The sequence below is a fragment of the Mastigoproctus giganteus genome, chromosome 2 (assembly GCF_048544385.1).
Source record: "Mastigoproctus giganteus isolate SK-2022 chromosome 2, ASM4854438v1, whole genome shotgun sequence".
NCBI classification, from domain to species: domain Eukaryota; kingdom Metazoa; phylum Arthropoda; class Arachnida; order Uropygi; family Thelyphonidae; genus Mastigoproctus; species Mastigoproctus giganteus.
The window spans coordinates 219,927,516-219,947,647 of NC_143576.1; the positions used below are offsets into that span (position 1 = coordinate 219,927,516).

At 37.7% G+C, this 20,132-nt stretch overlaps 1 protein-coding gene across 1 annotated transcript in view; it reads left to right on the forward strand.

The window, feature by feature from the left end:
• The first annotated feature begins 399 nt into the window (after nucleotides 1-399).
• The window catches only part of LOC150090146 (uncharacterized), a 34,979-nt gene continuing 15,246 nt past the window's right edge, over nucleotides 400-20,132 (forward strand). The window contains exons 1-3 of the mRNA XM_090390175.1: nucleotides 400-432; nucleotides 2,622-2,786; nucleotides 14,910-15,069. Of these exons, the coding sequence (XP_090246301.1) occupies nucleotides 400-432; nucleotides 2,622-2,786; nucleotides 14,910-15,069 (358 nt within the window). The remainder of the gene's footprint in view (nucleotides 433-2,621; nucleotides 2,787-14,909; nucleotides 15,070-20,132) is intronic.

Sequence of the window (20,132 nt, forward strand, 5' to 3'; positions counted from 1 at the left end):
CAAGTCTGCTAATACTGATGTAGTTGCACTTACTTAGACATGGTGCCACTCTGAGATACAAGATGAAGAATTTCATTTTGTGAATATTGTGTGTTCAAGAGAGATATGAGACAGAGGGACCCCTTTCTATCCTCAAGGTGTCAAAGAACATTTCCTGGGTCAGACAGGCGCCTCTGTAGCCAGGTGGGAAGGAGCAGCAGTGCGTAGCACACGCTTCTTGATTAGACCGGGGTTCGAGCCCGTCACCACCAAATATGGAGAATGAGGAAAGGTCAGGGAATGACCACCGCATATCCCGGAGCAATATGGCCTTAGTTGCTAATGCTCCTAAAAAAAAAAAAAAAAAAAAATCCTGGGTCAGACCTTGGTAATACAGCCATTGGGTCAGTATGGTGTAGAATGATTTTCAATAAAAGGCAGTTGATAGTTGAGGTATGTTACAGGCTAAATGACAATGTGGAGTATTACAAAAAATCTCTTTAGGCAGATTTGAATATATTAGTAAGTACAATGGTCTTGGTAGAACCACCCTCTTGTTGACTGGAATATGTGGATTGGAAATACACCATATAGTAACAAACCATATAGTGTATTTATGAACGAACTGGATGATTACTACTTATCCCAGCATGTCTGAGAGAGTACATGGTGTTCTAATATCCAAGATTTGGTTCCCACTAACTATATTAAACTATATTAAAAACTTGATAGGGAAATGAACAGCAGGCAATGGCCACAGTACCATAAATACAAATTAATACCAATACAGGGTGTCTCAAAAATATTGGTACAAATGTTTAGGGGAGGTAGGTAACATCTAAAGGAATGTGAATCGCATAGGAACCCATAACCGGAAACGTCACGGGAAAGTAGCAGAGGCACAAGAAGCAGAAATGACACAAGACAGTAATTAGTGGCAAACATTTATTTGACATAATATTAACAGTGGAGTACGAGATGGATGCATTTCATGATGTTATGACAGATGCTCAAAGGTTCCACCATGAGACGCAATGCACGCTGGACACCGACGCAGCATGGATTGGCGGACACGGTCGAACACACCTGGAGTTTTTTTGACAGTAGCAGCAGTGTAGACGAGTCTTGCCACGAGATCCATTTCCGTCTCCACAGGCGATTCATACACAATAGATTTGAGGGGCCCCCCCACAGAAAGAAATCAAGGCTCGATAAATCAGGTGAGTGTGGGGGCCAGACAACGGGTCTATCAATGCCCAAAACACCTGTTCAAATGGTCACGAACACACCTTCCATAATGGGCAGGCGCCCTGTCATGTTTAAACCAAATGTGTTTCACATTTGCTGGTACATTGTCAAGTAACCCTGGTAGAACTTATTCAAGAAAGATCCAATATTTAGCGGAGTTCAGGCAGGATGGTAACAGGTATGGGCCGACTAAGCAGTCACCGATCATACCTGCCCACACATTTATTGCAAAGCAATGTTGTGCCACATGGGGGTGCACACCGTGTGGGCCCTCTGCTAATCCATACATTAAGTGCATGTCTGCCAGCTCACAGTTCGTATATCGATGCATGCTTTTCGTGCGCAACTACTGCTTGATTGAGTAAACCAGAAATTTTCCCTCTCGCAAACTGATGAACAGCGCCGTGTACCGACTTATGGTGACGTTTTCGGTTATGGGTTCCTATGCGATTCACATTCCTTTAGGTGTTACCTACCTCCCCTAAACGTTTGTAACAATATTTTTGAGACACCCTGTATATACAAACATTTGAATAAATATAAGTATGCTATGGGAAATGTTCAAGAAGTTTATCCTCAAAGCCATAGACAAGTGATCAGATTCAAACAGGAATTATTTAAAATGCATGATTTATGATGACAAAAAACATGCATATAAGACTGTGCTAATAGGGAGAAGGACAATGGTTATACTGCATTTGAAATGTTGTATTCAGTTTTGAGACTGCATCTAAAAGACAGTTCTGTAGAGCTCAAAGAAGGGTTATCAGATTACTGATGAGTGCAAATTGATGCACATGAAAAATGTCTTAGAAGGTATGCACTACAAAGTTTGACAGTTAGCCATCTGAGAGGAGATTTGCTTGAGGTGTATATAGAGTGTTGAAGAGCTTCAGTAAAATGAATGAGGAAGGTTTCTTTTCTCTCATCAGTCAGACAAAAACCAGGGGATAAAATTATAAAATATCAGAGATTAATAGACAACTGGATTTCATGAACTTCACCTATGGGCAGTGTGCCGTCAAACTCTGGAATAAATTGTCTCCCAATGTGGCATAAACCGTAGTCTAGCTAAATTCAAAGTAGAAGTGGATGATTACCCGTAGAACAGGAATATTATAAATTTGTTTTATTTTTTGCTGATGCAGAAAAAGCCTGTGTGCTTCAGTCATACAGCTTTAATAATACTGGATTAATACTAATCCCTCTCATATTATTTGATAGTTTGCCTTTCCAGAATATGTATAAATATTTGGTTAAAAGAACAAATCACTATATTATAATGATACTTGTATTTTCATAGATGAAAACATATTATAATTGCACCCTAAATGCATAATCTGTTAATTTGAAAATGATCTTTGTATATTTTATTGCTGTATTTTCTATTTCAGATGCCCAGGAAATATAGTCGACTGGTGGAATTCTTGTTGGATGCACTATTCAACAGCAAATATGTTAATTTATGTTTTGAAGACAAAACTAAAATGATTTTCCAAATTATATCTATTAACAAAAGAAATTCTCAGTGGGATCCTGAAGTTTGCAGAATATTCACTGTAAGTGTTGTAATTAAATACTCTTATTCAGCCTGGTCTGTACTAGTTAACAGGAGAGACTACTTCTACAGGGATGGGATACACCTAAATAGAAAGGATGCAAGAATATTTATATTTATTTTAGCATTAGTAGAGGCATTTGATGCAAGAAAGCAAGCTTATGCAGCATCAGCCAAAAAAAAAAAGTAACATAAATAAATAAAAATAACCACTTCCACTTCACCCCTCTGTTCGTTCGAAATACCTGTCCAGCTGAGCCTTAAACTTATTTAGGCTATCAACTTCCACGACAAGGGGTGGAAGTCTGTTCCACCTACCAACCACCCGCTGGCTAAAGGCAAATTTCCGCACATCTATCCTACATCTGTCTTTCCTCAGTTTGAATTTATGCCCTCTCAGGTGATTATTCTGAGCAAGAGGAAGAATCCCATCAGCATTGAGCATGCTCAAACCATTCAAGGCTTTGTACACCTCTATCAGATCACCTCGCTGGTGCCTAGTTTCCGGACACTAATTCGCAAAACTTAAGCCTTTCTTCGTAAGAGCACCCCTTTGTCCCGTTCACCAATCTAGTTGCCCTTCTCTGTACTCGTTCCAGCAGCTCTACATCCTTCTTGAAATGAGGCCTCCAGGCCTGTATACAGTACTCTAGGTGTGGCCTGACCATTGCCTTATACAAGGGAATAATCACCTCCTGAATATTTGCTGATGCTATCGAGGCAGTGTTAGGTGGGTCAGAAAACTGCTAGCTTGGGGGGATACAAGGACTAATAGCCTAACAGTAGCCACTGGCAGAGGTGACAGTGATTCTTGCACTGCTTCCATTGGAATAAGCAGCAGCCTGGAAAACAAGATGCAGGGTATTTCAGAGACTGCTGGGAGTCATTGCGGTACAAGTAAACACATGGGTTGTGTTAGGGTAGCTAAGAATAGGAACAGGTGCATGTATACTTGCATGTACACCAATGCTAGGAGTTTGGTAAATAAATTTCATGAATTTGAGGTATTGCTCAGAACATCAAAGGCAGATATTGTTAGGATATCAGAGACATAGTGTCAGGCAGATATAAGGAATGCAGAACTGTAATTTGGAAAGTACAATGTATACAGGAAGGATAGACAAGATAGGAAGGGAGGAGGGGTTATACTATTAGTTAAGAAACACATAAAATCCAAGGAAGTGAAGCCAGCCGACATCGATGGACAGTGCAGTGTCGAGTCAGTTTGGTGTGACATAAGCATTGGGAGATCAAATTTGAGAGTAGGAGTGTGTTATAGGCCTAATGACTCTGATGAGTATAATAAGGAACTGTACAGGGAAATAAAGTGGGCCAGTAAATCAGAGAGTCTTATAATGGGGGATTTTAATTTCCCAGATATTGACTGGAATTTGTGGGTTGGTCACTCACACATTAGCAAGGCTTTTGTGGATTTATTGGATGATTGTTTTCTACATCAGCATGTTCGGGAGGCAACTAGAAGGAATAATACCCTTGACCTTACCGCCATTGTTATACGATACAATGTTATATCCCAAACTAGATAGCGTTAGTATAGTATATAATATAATATTGTCAATTAATCAGTAAAATCTATTAATTTTGTTAAACTTCGTTATCAATTAAATTGTACTTTTAACTAAATACATATAACGACTTAGATTACAAATGTAACCTAATTAATTAATACATAACTTGATACGGAAGTTATATAAACGGAACTCGTAGATAATACTTGATACTGAAAAATATATAGAGCGTTATAACTGTGTTGAGATACAAGTTTAGGGTTATAGTTTTGTACTGAAATTGAAATTTTATTGAAATTAAATCGAAATCATGACTCAGAGCAGCAAAGCAAAATTCTCAAGCTAATGGGAGTGCTGTGGCTCAGAGGAGAACTGAGGGGGAAAGTTTCCCTCTGAATCACAGCCTTTTAAAATGCACTGCTTGCATGGTGTTTGTGGAGCAATCGGGTACCGGACATGATATTGCCATGGAGGATGTCTTTGTGTGTGCGCGATGCAAGAAGTGTAACGAAATCAGGCGACAACTCAGCCTTGTTATGGGTCTATATGAGAGCTCAAAGGATCTAAATTGAGGGGCCCATCAAGCTCTCAGCTGCCCACAATGCCAGAGCTTGCACTTGGTCATCACGCAACACAGCAGCAACCCCACAAGCCATAATGCACTGGTCCCACAGGAACTAGTAGTTGTTGGTGACTCTGTTGTCAGGGAAACGGGAAACATGCTTTGTAAAAAGGATAGGTGGAACAGGACCAGGGTATGTCTGCCAGGGGCAAAGGTTGATGACGTTGTGTGAATATCATCTGTTAAGGGCACAAAATGTGATATAGTTGTACATGTTGGCACTAATGATATTAAGAGTAGGAGACCGGCGGAATTACTTAACAAGTACAGGTCACTGTTGAAAAAAAGCCGTGAATTAGGGTTGAATTTGAAAGTGTCTGCAATTCTGCCCAGACACGATAGGAGGGAGCATATGATGAGAACCTTGTCGATCAATTAAGCCCTGGAAAGATTGTGCAAGGCTCAAGGGGTAGAAATTTTTTCAGCATGGTCTGTACTTGTTACAGGAGAGACTGCTTCTACAGGGATTGGATACACTTAAATAGAAAGGGTGCAAGAATATTTCCTGATGCTATCGAGGCAGTGTTAGGTGGGTCAAAAAACTGCTAGCTTGGTGGGATTCAAAGACTAATAGATTAACAGTAGCCACTGGCAGAGGTGAAAGTGATTCTTGCACTTCTTCAATTGGAATGAGCAGAAGCCTGGAAAACAAGATGCAGAATATTTCAAAGACTGTTGGGAGTCATTATGGTACAAATAAACACATGGGTTGTGTTAGACTAGCTAAGAATAGGAACAGGTGCATGTATACCAACCCAGGGTCCTGAGCTGGATATCATCATTCTTCTCTTTCTTGCTTTCTTGGTGATTCCCTTCTACTTCTCTCTCTCTCTCTCTCTCTCTCTCTCTCTCTCTCTCTCTCTCAGGGTAACACAGGATTTTTTTTTGCCTGGTGCAGCATAAGCCTCAGGCTTCCTTGCACCTTATGGCTAATAATAATATACTTGCGTGTACACCAGTGCTAGGTGTTTCGTAAATAAATTTGATGAATTTGAGGTATTGCTCAAAGCATCAAAGACAGATATTGTTGGGATATGAGAGACATGGTGTCACACAGATGTAAGGAATGCAGAACTGGAATTTGGGGAGTACAACGTCTACAGAAAGGATAGGAAGGGAGGAGGGGTTATGCTATTAGTTAAGAAACACACAAAATCCAAGGAAGTGAAGCCAGTCGATATCGCTGGACAGTGCAGTGTCGAGTCAGTTTGGTGTGACATAAGCATTGGGAGATCAAAATTGAGAGTAGGAACGTGCTATAGGCCTAATGACTCTGATGAGTATAATAAGAAACTGTACAGGGAAATAGAGTGGGCCAGTAAATCAGAGAGTCTTATAATGGGGGATTTTAATTTCCCAGATATTGACTGGGATTTGTGGGTTGGTCACTCACACACTAGCAAGTCTTTTGTGGATTTATTGGATGATTGTTTTCTACATCAGCATGTTTGGGAGGCAACTAGAGGGGAGTAATACTCTTGATTTGATTATCAGTAGTGATTCTTCATGCATTAAGAATCTGCAGATAAAGGAACCGCTAGGTGGCAGTGATCACAGTGTGCTGAAGTGGGATTTACTTAAAGAAGTAATTAATCAGGGGTAAAGGGATGGGTTTTTGCTTTTGTAAAGGCAACTACGGTGGTCTGAGACAGTATTTAAATTCTATACAGTGGGACCAACTGATGATGTTACCAACAGCAAATTCAAAATGGGAATCATTCAAAGAACTTATCTTGCAAGCTACTAGGCTTTACATACCAACTAAGAAATATTGTTCAAGATTTAGGCCTAAATGGATGAACTAATGAGACATATGGCAGAGAAGAAAAATGCATGGAATACATATAAATTAACACGTAACACAGAAGCCTATGATAGATATAAGTTGATCTGTAACCAAGTTACAAAAGAGGTTAGGCAGGTTAAGACAGATTATGAGAAATCTTTGGCAAGGGATGCAAAGGCAAACAGCAAAGAGTTCTTTACTTATGTAAACTCTAGAAGGAAGGGGATGAATCAGATTAGTCCACTTGATATCGATGGTTCAACTGTTGATGATCCTGCTCAGGTAGCTAACAAACTAAATGAATATTTTGCATCGACATTCACACATGAGGAGTTTTTCAGCGAGGGGAATGCCAGAGGTGTATTCAACTCTGGCAGTAAGCTAGATAATCTTGTAATAACTGAGAGTAAAGTGGAGGAGAAATTGTTTAAGATAAACAAAAGAAAGGCACCTGGGGTGGATGAGATCTATCCAGTTATATTAAAGGAAGTAAGCAAACCCTTAGCCCTAATTATGAGAGCTTCCTTGGACTTAGGGGAGGTACCCATAGACTGGAGATGTGCAAATGTGACCCAATTCACAAAGGAGGATCAAAGGCTGACACAAGTAATTATAGACCTGTGAGTTTAACCTCTGTTCCAGGAAAATTAATGAAGGCACTGATTAAAAAAGAACTGCAGGATCATCTAGACAAGACTTCAGTTATAGATCAGACACAGCATGGTTTTGTTAAGGGAAAGTCTTTCCTGACCAATTTGATTGGATACTATGATGCAGTCACAAAAGAACTGGATGAAGGGAATTACTTTGATTACATGGAAGACTGCTGCACAAATTTGAGCAGTGTGGCATTGGAGCAAATTGCTGCTATGGATAAAGGGGTGGTTGAGGGGGAGAAGACAGAGAGTGGTAATCAATGGACACTGCTCATTGTGGACTAATGTTATTAGTGGAGTCCCTCAGGGTTCAGTATTGGGTCCATTATTGTTTTCTGTATTTATAACTAATATTGATGATGGTTTATCAAACTTAATGTCCAAGTTTGCAGACGATACATACAAAGGTAGGCAGGGTTGTCAAGGACACTACTGACACTATTCTGCTGCAACAGGATCTGGAAAGGTTGAGCAGATATGCCGAGTGGTGGCAAATGAAGTTTAACATTGACAAATGTAAAGTACTACATATGGGAAACAGCAACCCCAGAGCAACGTATCAACTCTGTGGTACTACACTGACAGTGGTAGAGAATGAAAAGGACCTGGGGTTAATTGTGCAGACAGATATGAAGTTTTCTGGGCAGTGCAGACAGGCTGCAAGAGTAGCTCATGGTGTCTTGTCAGATATACAGGAATTTTTCTAACAAGCATAAGGAGGTGATTATTCCCTTGTATAAGGCAATATTCAGGCCACACCTTGAGTACTGTATACAGGTCTGGAGGCCTCATTTCAAGAAGGTTATAGAGCTGCTGGAACGAGTACAGAGAAGGGCAACAAGATTAGTGAATGGAACAAAGGGTTGCTCTTACGAAGAAAGGCTTAAGTTTTGCAAATTATATTGTCTGGAGACTAGGCACCGGCGAGGTGATCTGATAAGGTGTATAAAGCCTTGAATGGTTTGAGCATGCTCAATGCTGATTGGATTCTGCCTCTTACTCAGAATAATCACCTGAGAGGGCATAAATTCAAATTGAGGAAAGACAGATGTAGGATAGATGTGCAGAAATTTGCCTTGAGCCAGCAGGTAGTTTGTTGGTGGAACATACTTCCATCCCTTGTTGTGGAAGTTAATAGCCTAAATAAATTTGAGGCTCAGCTGGACAGGTATTTCGAACGGACGGAGGGGTGAAATTGGAGCGTGTTTTTCTTTCTTTCTTTTTTTTTTTTTTTTTTTCTGGCTGATGCTGCATAGGCTTGCTTTCTTGCATCATATGCCTCTACTAATGCTAATGCTAATCTGATTATCAGTAGTGATTCTTCATGCATTAGGAATCTGCAGATAAAGGAACCACTAGGTGGCAGTGATCACACTGTGCTGAAGTGGGATTTACTCAAAGAGGTAACTACTATTAGGGTTAAATGGAAGGATTTTGTTTTCGTAAAGGTGACTATGGTGGTCTGAGACAGTATTTAAATTCCATACGGCAGGACTAACTGATGATGTTTCCAACAGCAAATTCAAAATGGGAAGCATTCAAAGAATTTATCTTGGAAGCTACTAGGCTTTACATACCAACTAAGAAATATTGTTCAAGGTTTACGCCTAAATGGATGTCAGATGAATTAATGGACATGTGGCAGAGAAGAAAAATGCATGGGATATATATATATATAAATTAATTGGTGACATGGAAGCCTATGATAGATATAAGCTGGTCTGTTACCAAGTTACAAAGAAGATTAGGCAGGCAAAGGCAGATTATGAGAAATCCTTGGCAAAGGATTCAAAGAAAAACAACAATGAGTTCTTTACCTATGTAAACTCTAGAAGGAAAGGGCTGAATCAGATTGGTCCACTGGATATTGATAGTTCAACTGTTGATGATCCTGCTCAGGTGGCTAACAAACTAAATGAGTATTTTCCATCTAAATTCACCCATGAGGAGTTATTCAGGGAGGGGAATGCCTGAGGTGTGTTAAACTCTGGCAGTGAGTGGATGATTTTGTAATAACTGAAGAGAAATTGTTGAAGATAACCATAAAAAAGGCAACCGGTGTGGACGGGATCTATCCAGTTATATTAAAGGAAGCAGCAAAGGAAGTAAACAAACCCTTAGCCATAATTATGAGAGCTTCTTTGAACTCAAAGGAAGCACCCATGGACTGGAGATGTGCAGATGTCACCCCAATTCACAAAGGAGAATCAAAGACTGACACAAGTAATTATAGACCTGTTAGTTTAACTTCTGTTCCAAGAAAATTAATGGAGGCACTGGTTAAAGAATTACTGCAGGATCATCTAGACAAGACTTCATTTATAGCTCGGACACAGCATGGTTTTTTTAAGGGAAAATCTTGCTTGAAAAAATTTGATTGGATACTATGATGTGGTCACAAAGGAACTGGCTGCAGGGTATAACTTTGATATCATATATTTGGAACTTAGAATGGATTTTGATACTGTTGCACATGGATTACTGCTGCACAAATTGGAGCAGTGTGGCATTGGAAGCAAATTGCTGCTATGGATAAAGGGATGGTTGAGTGGGAGAAGACAGACAGTGGTAATCAATGGACACTGCTCATCGTGGACTAATGTTATTAGTGGAGTCCCTCAGGGTTCAGTGTTGGATCCATTGTTGTTTTCTGTATTTATAAATAATATTGATGATGGTATATCAAGCTTAATGTCCCAGTTTGCCGACGATACAAAGGTTGGCAGGGTTGTTAAGGACACTAATGACAGTACACTGCTGCAACAGGATCTAGAAAAGTTGAGCAGATTGACTGAGAGGTGGCAAATGAAGTTTAACATTGACAAATGTAAAGTACTACATATGGGAAACAGCAACCCCACAGTGACTTATCAACTCTGTGGTACTACACTGACAGTGGTAGAGAACGAAAAGGACCTGGGGGTAATTGTGCTGGCAGATATGAAGTTTTCCGAACAGTGCAGAAGGTCTGCAAGAGTAGCTCATAGTGTCTTGTCAATGATATACAGGAATTTTTCTAGCAGGGATAAGGAGGTGATTATCCCCTTATATAAGGGAATGGTCAGGTCACACCTTGAGTATTGTATACAGGTCTGGAGGCCTCATTTTAAGAAGGATGTAGAGCTGTTGGAATGAGTACAGAGAAGGGCAAGAAGATTAGTGAATGGAACAAAGGGTTGCTCTTATGAAGAAAGGCTTAAATTTTGCAAATTACAGTGTCTGGAGACTAGGCACCTGTGAGGTTATCTGATTGAGGTGTATAAAGCCTTGAGTGATTTGAGCATGCTCAATGCTGATGGAATTCTTCCTCTTGCTCAAAATAATCATTTGAGAGGGGATAAATTCAAATTGAGGAAAGACAGATGTGGGATAAATGTGTGGAAGTTTGCCTTTAGCCAGCGGGTGGTTTGTTTGTGGAACAGACTTCCATCCTTTGTTGTGGAAGTTGATAGCCTAAATAAATTTAAGGCTGAGCTGGACAGATTCTTGGAATGAACGGAGGGGTGAAATGGGAGCGTGTTTTTTTTTTTTTTTTTTTGGCTGATGCTGCATAAGCTTGCTTTCTTGCATCATATGCCTCTACTAATGCTAATGTTATTCCTAGGATAATAGATTAGCTTGCATCTTCTGTGATATTGTTAATTGTGGTGATTGAAACCAGTATTTTAAGTACATATGCAGTGTTACATTGAGATGGACTGTAGTATTCATTAAAATGAATACTGTTTTGATGAATTCCAATATATTTTCAGTTTTGTATTATTTCAGTTTACCAAAAAAAAAAAAAAAAAAGGTTCCCCACATCACCTTCCCATCTCTTCCAATAATACAACTCTGTGTGGTTTTTGATGTTTGTAAACTAATAGCTGTTTTTTTACACTGATTTCAAAATGTTATTATTATTATTTTTTTTATTATGTACCATTTTTTCACAAATAACTTAAGTTGATGTCAGGAGTTGTATTATTGAATGTATTAAGTTAGGAGTAAATGATGGGAATTTATAAACTAAATCTTCACATGTTGGCAACACTGCCCTTAGTCATTTGTTTCTTAACCTTGAGAGTTCCATGCAGCAGTGTTTATCAGTGCGAGCTCAATTTATTTTTGAGGTTACTGTTGCAAAATTGTGCTGAAAAGTGAGTAAAATGTTTAAACAATTCAAACTTATTTTGTTATATTTGTGGAAGTCATGTAGTCCTCAAGCAAAGACATGATATTACAGAATATGTAAAAAATGTGTATTGTGCTTATTTTGGAATGAAACTCAGTGACTAAGATAAACAGTGGGCTCCACATTGAAAGCAAACCTCTGTTGAAGCATTGCAATTCCCATTATTTGGTAGGAGTCAACAAACCACTCTAATGACTGTTACTTTTGCTTATCTAATGTAGAGAGGATAAAATGCAAAGAGTAAGAAGGGCATTGTGTTTCCTAATATTCCATCTGCCATTAGACCAGTCACACATGGAGATAATCTGCTGATTCCATGCCCTCCACTTATATTGGAGAATATAGCAGTAGAAACTGCTGAAAGTGAAGCTTCTAAAGATGAAACTGAAGTCTATATGCTTGCAGACATTTAGTCTGCCTTCAACTGTTTTCACATCATGAACATAATATGCTAAGACATAATATTCATGAAAATTACCATAGAAGAATATATGTAATTTTTTATAGGATAATTATTTTTCTGTGTATAAATTTCATTATTGCTTCTTTACAGCACAGACAATGTCTTTATTCATATTTTATTTATAAAGTGCACATACCACCAGAAAGTTTCCTTCCTAATATTAGATTAGATTTCCTTTCTAATATTAGATTAGATTTCCTTACTAAAATTAGATGATCATGCCATGTCATAAATGAAAATTTAAAACCCTGCTTGTTGAATTACAATATTTTAAATGACAATATAAAATAATAAATGCATTGTCCCATAGATAAAATTTATAGCCTTACTATTTAAAAAATAATACTGATTTAAAAAAAAAAAAATACATTAGAAATTCATTAAAATAAAAAGATACCATTATAAATACAGTCATCCCTCGTATAACATCGTGTTTACATTACACAAATTTGATTATAAAGATCGAATTTGAAGAAATGACAGTCGAACATGGAATCGCCCCAACTGAACACAACACGAGAAGATTTTGAAAATGTATTTGTTTTTTATATCAGTGAAGGGGAAACACATTTCATCAAAATAATGTAAAAGACGTAAAAACCAGCTATTGGTATTATCTCAAATGCAATTAGATTGAGTTTACTACTCGTTTGTAACAGATTCCACTAGCAAAAATGCAACCGGAAATTGTTTTTATTATTTTATGGATAGACAGAGGCGGACTGGGTCAAAAATTCTTACCAGGTAAAATTGTAGCGGCCTCATACTAGCATTTATGGCCAAAATCACACCGGCCTCCATCGTCTTCTGGCCTCCAGTCCACCAGGATTTCCCCCATAAGGCTTATGGCCAGTCTGCTTCTGTCGATAGAGAAAAAATATGAAATTGTGAAATACTTTGAGCAAAATAAAAGACCCTGTGATATTGCACGTGCTACAGGCCTAAATGAGGCAATGCGAGAATTAAAAATAATGCAGAGAAAATAAAATCAACTTTCTTAGCAGGAACAACTAAAAGTGTAATAAAATCCATTAGACCAAGGCACAAAGAATTGGAAAAGATGGAACGGCTGTCATCTGTTTGGATAGAAAATCAAACAAAGAATAAGTTTGCTTACAATAGAAGCAAAAGCATTAGCAATATTTTATTATGTAATAGTCGTAATAAAATACATATTTTATTACGATTATTTATTGTGTTTGGTAATGTTTTGGTTACAAATGTGTGTTCCATCTTGGGTGGTCAGCACCTAACCCTATTTTTCCCATGGGGCCTGTTGTTTATATTGCACGATTTTGCATTGCATGAGGGTTTTTAGGAACACAACTATCGTGCTATATGAGGACTGACTGTATCCAGTAAACTCTATAATCAAATGATTTCTTTATTTCTATTCCTTGCAAAATTTATGGCAATTCAGTATATATAAAATATTGAGCATTAGCATTAGTAGAGGCATATGATGCAAGAAAGCAAGCTTATGTGGCATCAGCCAAAAAAAAAAAAAAAACCGCCCCCCCATTTCACCCCTCCGTTTGTTCCAAATACCTGTCCAGCTCAGTCTTTAATTTATTTAGGCTACCAACTTCCACAACAAAGGATGTAAGTCTGTTCCACCAACCAAATACCCGCTGGCTAAAGGCAAACTTCCACACATATATCCTACACCTGTCTTTCCTCAATTTGAATTTATGCCCTCTAAGGTGATTATTCTGAGCAAGAGGAAGAATCTCATCAGCATTGAGCATGCTCAAAGCGTTCAAGGCTTTATACACCTCAGTCAGATCACCTCACAGGTGCCTAGTCTCCAGACACTGTAATTTGCAAAATGTAAGCCTTTCTTCGTAAGAACAACTCTTTGTTCCATTTACTAATCTTGTTGCCCTTCTCTATACTCGTTCCAACAGCTCTATATCCTTCTTAAAATGAGATCTCCATACCTGTATCCAGTACTCAAGGTGTAGCCTGACCATTGCCTTGTACAAGGTGATAATCACCTCCTTATCCCTGCTAGAAAAATTCCTATATTATATTAAGGTATATTAAGCTTAATGTACAAGTTTGTCGATGATACACAGGTTGGCAGGGTGGTAAATGACAGGAATGATGGTATGCTACTACAACAGATTCTGGAAAAGTTAGACAGATGATCTGGGAAATGGCAATTGAAATTTAATATTGACCAGTGCAAAATACTGTATATGAGTACCAGTAACCCCAGAGAAATGTGCCAAGTGTGTGGTACTACATTCAAGGTAGTGGAAAATGAAAGAGACCTAGGGTAATTGTGCAGTCAGATATGAAGTTCTCTGAGCAAGGCAGACAGGCTGCTAAGACAGCTCATGGGGTTCTGTCAATGATGTACAGGAATTTTGCTAGCAGGGATAAGGAGGTGATTATCCCATTGTATAAGGCAATGGTCAGGCCACATCTTGAGTACTGCAAATAGGTCTGGGGACCTCATTTTAGAAAGGATGTATAGCTACTGGATGAGTACAGAGAAGGGCAATGAGATTGATGAAGGGAACAAAGGGGGTGCTCTTTACAAGAAAGGCTTCAGTTCTGCAAATTGTAGTGTCTGAGAAATTCAAATTGAGGAAGGACCGTTCAGAATAGATGTGTGAAAGTTTGCCTTTAGGCAGCGGGTGGTTGATTGCTAGAACAAGCGTCTGTCTGTTGTTGTGGAGGTTGATAACTTTAATAAATTCAAGGCAGAACTAGACAATCTATTGTGCAAAATCAATAGGTGAAATAGGAGGTGTTTTTTTTTTGTCTGAGGCTGCATAAGCTTGATTTCTTGCATCATTTGACAGTGCTAATGCTAGTAGTGATATTAAATCAGTTTTCTCTAAGCTATGTAAAAATAATGCATCATAATTTAATTTTTATTACAGGACTGGGATAAAAAAAACAGTCGGCCCACATCTGATAAAAAAGATTACCTTACGACATCTAAAGGACGTTTTTTCGTGACATTAAATAACAGTCATTTTTTAAAGAAGTTACCGGAAATCTACAAGTGTGCTAAAAGATATCAGTTTGTTCATCTTCCAGGTATATAACAATTCTCCTAGAAATAATAACGTGATTTTTATATTTACGTGTGTTGTTGTAAACCTTGAAATCATAAAACATTTCATGCAAACTTCCAGATAAGGTGAAACTGTATTTGATAACAACTGAAAGGTATTTTACTTCAAATTTTATTCAAATTATAAAGAAAGGATCGAGATCCAGTACTTTGAAGTAGTTGACATTTTTATCAAGGGAATAAATTACATAAATTGCTGACAATCACTATTCAGTATAGGTTAAAACTGAAACAGAACAGCATTCAAATATTGGAATTGAATGAAGGAAGGAAATATTTCATCAGAGGAAATATTGTTTTCAAAACTTGCATTATACATTATTTACCACTTCAAATTCAAAAATCCAAGTTGAAATTAAAATTACAGTATATTGTATGTGTTATATTAATAAAGAGATGTCAGCAATTAGATGCAGTCAATCAGCATGGCAAATATACAGAAAGTCAGATACCATCTGTATGTCTTGTATTTTAATGAAGTTATGCTATTTTTGTTCTTTGTTTTTTGTAATGAAATCAAATAAAATTTAAAATTTAATAAAAAATCTTTTCAGAAGGAATTGCTAACTCTCTCAGTATATCATCTGAAGATTTCATTCTCTTTACTAACCAGTAAGGCTAATGTTTGTTATTAATTCTTATACAGGTGGGCCTCGATTAACGCGATTAATTCGTCCCGTGAGCGCATCACGCAAAACGGAAACGCGTTAATCGAATATAATAACCAATAGGAAAAATTATAATTGGTCCTTGACCTTCTGGAATGTCCATAAAGAATTTTAAAAATACCTTTTAAATAACTTTTTAACTGTATATAATGTAAAAGATAATGAAAATAATTATGGAATTAAATGTTTATTGCATAAAACAGCGGTTCTTAAACTGTGCACCACGGAATATTTTAAATTTTCGAGGGAAACACAGCGATACTCGACATCTGTCGGACACTGCGCAAACTACTAACTCGAGATAGTTCACAGTTTCAGCATTTCTTATTAAGTTGTTTGCACCTAACTACTAAACGAAACTGTTAGGTATTTCTTTTGGTCTGGGTGCACCTTGAAAAAATTAATGAGACATTAAAGGCGTCGTGAACCGAGAAACTTTGGGAACCTCTGACATAAAATACACAATGAAGAAATTACTGTTGTGGAAATATTTGAACAGTGTTGACTTTCTCTTTTCATCAATCAATTTCCAATAGCCGACATCAATCTTCTCTGGGCCCTGGCGAAATAAATATCGCGGAGAACATCGAACCTTTTGTTTGAGGTTCTATGCGATAGGAAAGATTTCATCCAATTCTTTTACCATTATCTCCTTCATGGTAACATTTTCATCTGGCTCATTTAAAAATTTGAATTTTTAAATGCAAGTCTGCATTGACTTTATTAGCAGGAGACAAACACGTCTTCTTCCGATGGTTGATGGAACACACCGAGGCGGGTAGCAGGCAAACGTTTGTTTATTGACCGTACGATTTGCGGTAAGCTTAACGCACGATTCAAATCTTTTTCAACTATCGCATAAAAAAAAAAAAAAAGATCGCGTTAACTGGAAATTTGCACCGTGTAAAGTGAAAAGTGGTATCATTTTTCAAATAGCATTAATCGAACTCGCGTTATGCGAGGCCTAGCTGTATTAATAGGCTGCTGGCACATTTCTCCTCCTCTAGGAGTACTACACCAAAACTATCACTAATTCCTCTTTCTAACTGAATCTTTTCTTTTGATAGGGTCTTTCTTTGTTTAAACTTATTCAGCATCTCAGTGTTGATATATATTCCTATTCTCTGTAGACTACCAGTGCCAAAGAGAAACTACTGTGTGTGTTTATACTGTATTCGATTCTTGATGTAAATAAGCCTATATATGTGTGTGTGTGTGTGTGTGTGTTATATATTTTATATATATATAAACAAGAACTCATAGACTTAAGTAATTCTACTTACGGAAATTCAACTTTACATAAGTTTTTGTCGGCCGATGCAAAATTGAAAAATTCCTGTAAACGTATTCTGCATCACATAGGAATAAATTACATGAAAATATCGCAATGTGAACCTAATTACACTTTTTTTTCTTTTTTTTTTTTGTAATTCATTCCAAGTCCTTGGAAGTTGAAAATTTTGCTATATTACTAAGCTATTTATCTCTCTCTAAAAGATCATATTTATAATGGAAATTGCGCTACTCTTTCATCATTGTCATATGTTCCCGTTATAAGAATCAGTTTTGAACGCCTTTGTGATATTTTTCTAGCATGTTTCTGGAGGTCACAACCAAAAAACAATAAAAGCAATTTGAACTTTCCAGTTTATTGGGCTTTTCTGTTTGTGCTTACTACCAATGTTTCTGTTTGTGCTTTCTGTTTACTACCAATTATAAATTGGTAGTAAACTCGATCTTATTGCATTTGCCATAATACTGATAACTGCAATTGTGTGGGTTTTTACGCTATTATTGTGAAATGTGTTACCCTTCACTGAAATCGCCGCCTCCGTAGCCAGGTGGGAAGGAGCAGCAGTGCGCAGCATACGCTTCTTGATTAGACAGGGGTTCCAGCCCGTCACCACCAAATACGGAAGATGCGGAAAGGTCAGGGAATGACCACCGCATATCCCGGAGCAATGTGGCCTTAGTTGCTAATGCTCCTAAAAACCAAATAACAACAACAACAACAATTCACTGAAATCTTCAATCATATAAAAAACAAATTTTCAGAAATTTCTCTTTATTCCTGTTTACGTATTACAATGATGAAGGAAAACGGATAAATGGAAAGTGCATGTGCTGGCAGTGCCAGGAAACAAAACAAAATTGATTTAGAAATGAAGATGAAAATGATTAAGAAGTACGAAGCAGGACAAAGTTTGTCATCTGTTGCAAGGAATTAGGTCTTGCTGTTTCAACAGTGAATACTATTTTAATGGAGAGTGACGTATAAAAGAACATGTCAAAGGATCAATGCACTTAAGATCAACAGTGATCATAAAACAGCGTTCAGGTGCTATATCGAAGATGGAACAGCTGTTAATAATATGGATGAAAAATCAGATTCAGAAGCAAGTGCCCCTGAGTCTAATGACCATTCAAGCAAAAGCAACAAGTATTTATAAAGATATTAAGGATAAGTACGGTGAACCCCAACCCAAGTTCATGGCAAGCAAAGAGTGGTTTAATAGGTTCAAGCATTGTGCTGGTTTCCACAACATTAAAGTATGCGGTGAAGTTGCCAGTGCCAATTCTGCAGCTGCAGAAACATTTTGTGATGTGTTGGAAAAAATTATTGATAAGCACTGGGAAAGGAAAAATGAGAGTAGGTGTGTGTTATAGGCCTAATGAATCTGATGAGTATAATGAGCAATTGTGCAGAGAAATAGAGTGGGCCAGTAAATCAGAAAGTCTTATAATGGGGAATTTTAACTTTCCTGATATTGACTGGAAATTGTGAGTTGGTCACTCGCATACTAGCAAGACTTTTATGGATTTATTGGATGACTGTTTTCTACAGCAACAAGTTCGATAGGGAAACAGAGGGAGTAATACTCTTAATCTGATTATCAGCAGTGATTATTCATGCATTAAGAATTTGCAGAAAAAGGAACCAGTGGGTGACAGTGATCACAATGTACTGATGTGGGAATTACTTAAAGATGTAACTACCATCAAGGCTAAAGGGAAGGGCTTTTGCTTTCGTAAAGGTGACTGGAACTTGGGGTCTCAGACAGTTTTTAAATTCTGTACAGTGGGATCAGCTTATGATGTCACCAACGGTGAATTCTAAATGTGGTTAATTTAGAAATGGGAAGCCTTCAGCAACTTAATCAGGGACTTAATCTTGGATCTGGCTTTTCATGCCAACTAAGAAATACTGTTCAAGGTCAAGCCTAAATGGATGTTGGATAAATTAATGAGGCTCGTGGCAGAGAAGAAAAATCCATGGGATGCATACACAGTGGGGCCCCAACATCAGATGGTAATTCGTTCCACAAAACCCATTGTATGTTGAAAATATTGAAAGTTGAAACCAATAATACATTGATTTCCTTTAATTCATTCCAGACTCTTGACAGGCGACCTCAACAACACATAAAATAGGTGTTTCTTATTTTACATTAAAAATGAGTGTTTTATAAAGATTATTTAATAAATAGTCATAAAACATCTTAAAATGAAAAACAAATGATAAATTAGTATTTATTGAATTGCAGAGCTATGAAATCAATGGCAGCGTACTGGTGGTGGGACTATATCAGGCATCAGGTGTCTTTTACTGGCAAAGAAACTGTCCAAAGTGGACTGTTTTTGAAAACTTTTTTGTAACTTCCTAAAGAGAGAAAGGACTTCATCTTCCATTTTGCACATTGTGAGTTCGGTGTTTTCAATGTTGGGGTATTTTTTTACCACTTCTCTTAAACACTCCGAATAAGAAATGACAGTCTTCACTCACACTTTTTTGGGTGTCTTCTTCTTCTTCTTCTTCCTCTCCAGTGTCACTCTCCATAATTTTCTCTTACTCTTTTTGCTCCTTTGTTGTTAGCTCATGCCCATGAGCATCAATAAGGTCCTCCATATTCTCTTCATCAACCTCCAGATCCATTGATTTACCAAGAGTGACAATATCATTTGTCAAAGCACCATCTTCAAATCAGTCTTTTTTTTTAACATTATGGATAATTAAAGGCCAGATATTTTTCCAGGCTGAATTTAAGCGCCTGGTGGAAACATCATTCTAAGAACTTACAGTCAGCCTCACACAGTCCAGGATGTTGAACTTTGACTTCCAAAAATCATTGAGGGTGACAGCATTTTCACCAGAGGTCGCTGCAGAGCAACTTGCAAACATTTTCTTGAAGTTTGCTATCACTGGCTGGTCTATTGGTTGAAAAAGAGGAGTGGTGTTGGGTAGCAAAAATTTGACTTGAACAAAGTCAAAATATGCCTCAAGAGATTGAACGAGGTTGGGATCATTGACCTGGAGCATTATCCAGCAGGAGCAGTGCCTTCACAGGAAGCTTATTTTT